Below are 2,500 nucleotides of genomic sequence, written 5' to 3'. Positions count from 1 at the left end.
TTCACGGGACACTCCCTCCTCTCGGATCGGCCGCATATCTGAAACGAACAACCTCATTAGAATCAGTCGGTCCGTTGCTCCAGGTCTCCCCTGCAGAATATCCGCTGCCTCCCTCCATCCAAGTAACCGGCAAAAGCCACCTGGCGGGATCGTAATTCCCGCGTCACACTATCACGGTTCTCGTCAAATTTTGTGAATTTGATAAAGCCGGAAGACGACTTTGCTTACAATGTTCTAGACTTCCTTAAGTACAATTGAATATCGTGTCTAATATTCGTATAGATTTGACATCTCTTAGCTTGATATTCAGCTTCAAAGTGATCCAGATGCATTCGCCTAACAGAAGACACTGAACGCCTCATTCTACGCTATCCAACAGTACCAATCCAAGGGAACAACACATATCTGTCACACCTACGCGACTCAAGTGAGTTCGTTTGAGTAGAGGCGGCTTAGATCACAATCTTTTAGTTTTCGAATCTCCAAACGTTAAAGCATCTTTGCGCACACTTGAATCTCGTATGTGAGACAGGCTAAGTCCCTCAGGGAAGATGTGTGTTGTTTGAAAAGCCATGTGAACAAGGTTGGATAAACACGGCGAAGGAAACATGGAGGACTGGAAGTGAAGCGTTTATTATTCCTGACGCTTCGCCTATTGGTTCTATCATTCCATTTCTTTGAGAAAGTCAATAGACCGAAGGTCAGGAATAAACGCTTCACTTCAAGTCCTCCATGTTTCCTTGGCCGTGTTTATGCATATGTGTTGTCAAAGGATTACAAAGGATTACAAAGGCGGTGCATGCCGACAGGAGACCTTTTGATCCATATCTAGGTCGGATGAAAAAAAAAAAAAAAAAAAAAAAAAAAAAAAAAAAAAAAATGTAAATAAAAAATGAAAAACAAAAATAAAATAGGTATAGTTGAATAACAAACAAACAGGTAAATAGTAAATGATAATAAATTGACATATAACTAATAATAAATGAAAATCAGACAGACAAATTATAACAAAACAAAAACAAATAATGTAATATAAATTATAATCATTACAGCATCTTACTTAGGTATTTATCTAAATGATTCTTAAAGCTTCGAACTGAACTACATTGCACTACCTGTGCAGGAAGTTTATTCCATTCATTAACTACACGGTTGGCAAAGTTGTTTCTACCTACTTCCAAATTGAATCTATTTCCGGACAGTTTGAGACCATTGTTTCTTGTCTGATTCTCATTCAATATGAAAATTTGGTCACTTTTGATGTTGTCAATTCCCTTTAAAATCTTAAAGACCTGTATCAAGTCACCTCTGAGTCTACGCTTTTTTAGGGAAAACAGATTCATGTGCTTAAGTCGATTTTCGTATGATTTATTTTTGATATTTGGAATCAGTTTTGTGGCTCGCCGTTGTACTTTTTCCAGTCTGTCAATGTCTTTAATGAGATTCGGTGACCATACGGAAACAGCATATCCCAAATGTGGACGAACTAACGATTTATATAGCTTGTTAATGAGTGATGGACTTTTGAAATCAAAAGATCGCGCAATCAATCCCAGAATCTTATTTGCTTTCTCAGAGGCTGAAATACACTGCTTGGATGATTTGAGGTCGTTACTGATAATTACGCCGAGATCTTTTTCACTATCCACTTTTGTTAACGAATTTCCAAATAACTTGTAATCGTACTTACTGTTATTTTTACCTATGTGCATTACCTTGCATTTACTTGTGTTAAATTTCATTAGCCACTTTTCAGACCATTGCTGTAATTGATCTAAATCTTCTTGAATAACTAATTGGTTTGAGTGATCATTTGCCACTCCGCACAGTTTTGTATCATCAGCAAATTTGGAAACAGTAGATTTTAGTCCATGGTCTATATCATTTATATATACTATGAATAGAAGTGGCCCAAGAACGGAACCCTGAGGAACTCCACTTGCAACACTTTTCCATCCAGAAGTTTTTCCATTTAAAACAACTCTCTGTTTTCGACCTTTCAACCAATTACTAGTCCAACCTAATAGGCTACCACTTATTCCATGCAAAGCTAATTTAGTAAGTAGTTTTTCGTGGGGGACGGTATCAAAAGCTTTTGCAAAGTCTAAATATATTAAATCTATATTGTTTCTTTTGTCATAATTCGAGATAACTGTGTTGTAGAATTCGAGTAAGTTAGTCACGCAAGAACGTTTCCGTCTGAAACCATGCTGGCTATCATTTATCAAACGGTTACTTTCTAAATGATATTCGATAGCATCTCTGATGATAGTTTCCATTATTTTTCCTACGATTGAAGTCAAACTTATAGGCCTATAGTTATTTGGTTTCTTTTTGTCACCTTTTTTGAATATGGGAGTAACGTTAGCTAGCTTCCATTCTCTTGGGACATCTCCGGATATGATGGATTTCTTGTCTCCTTGCACTGTTAGTGTTGGATAGAGTAGAATGAGATGATCAATGTCTTCTGTGTGGCGAATATGTCTGGGGCGCTTAGAAA

At 37.1% G+C, this 2,500-nt stretch overlaps 1 protein-coding gene across 2 annotated transcripts in view; it reads right to left on the bottom strand.

The window, feature by feature from the left end:
- LOC143019522 (protogenin B-like) overlaps positions 1 to 2,500 on the bottom strand; it is a 708,972-nt gene that overhangs the window by 72,628 nt on the left and 633,844 nt on the right. For both annotated transcript variants that reach the window (XM_076175206.1, XM_076175208.1), the window contains exon 7: positions 1 to 38. This exon is cut by the window's left edge and continues 99 nt beyond it. In XM_076175206.1, the coding sequence (XP_076031321.1) occupies positions 1 to 38 (38 nt within the window). The remainder of the gene's footprint in view (positions 39 to 2,500) is intronic.

Source organism: Oratosquilla oratoria, chromosome 37 (assembly GCF_046742065.1).
Source record: "Oratosquilla oratoria isolate Oo_2021 chromosome 37, ASM4674206v1, whole genome shotgun sequence".
Lineage (NCBI taxonomy): Eukaryota > Metazoa > Arthropoda > Malacostraca > Stomatopoda > Squillidae > Oratosquilla > Oratosquilla oratoria.
This window is presented reverse-complemented; position numbering and strand designations above follow the sequence as displayed.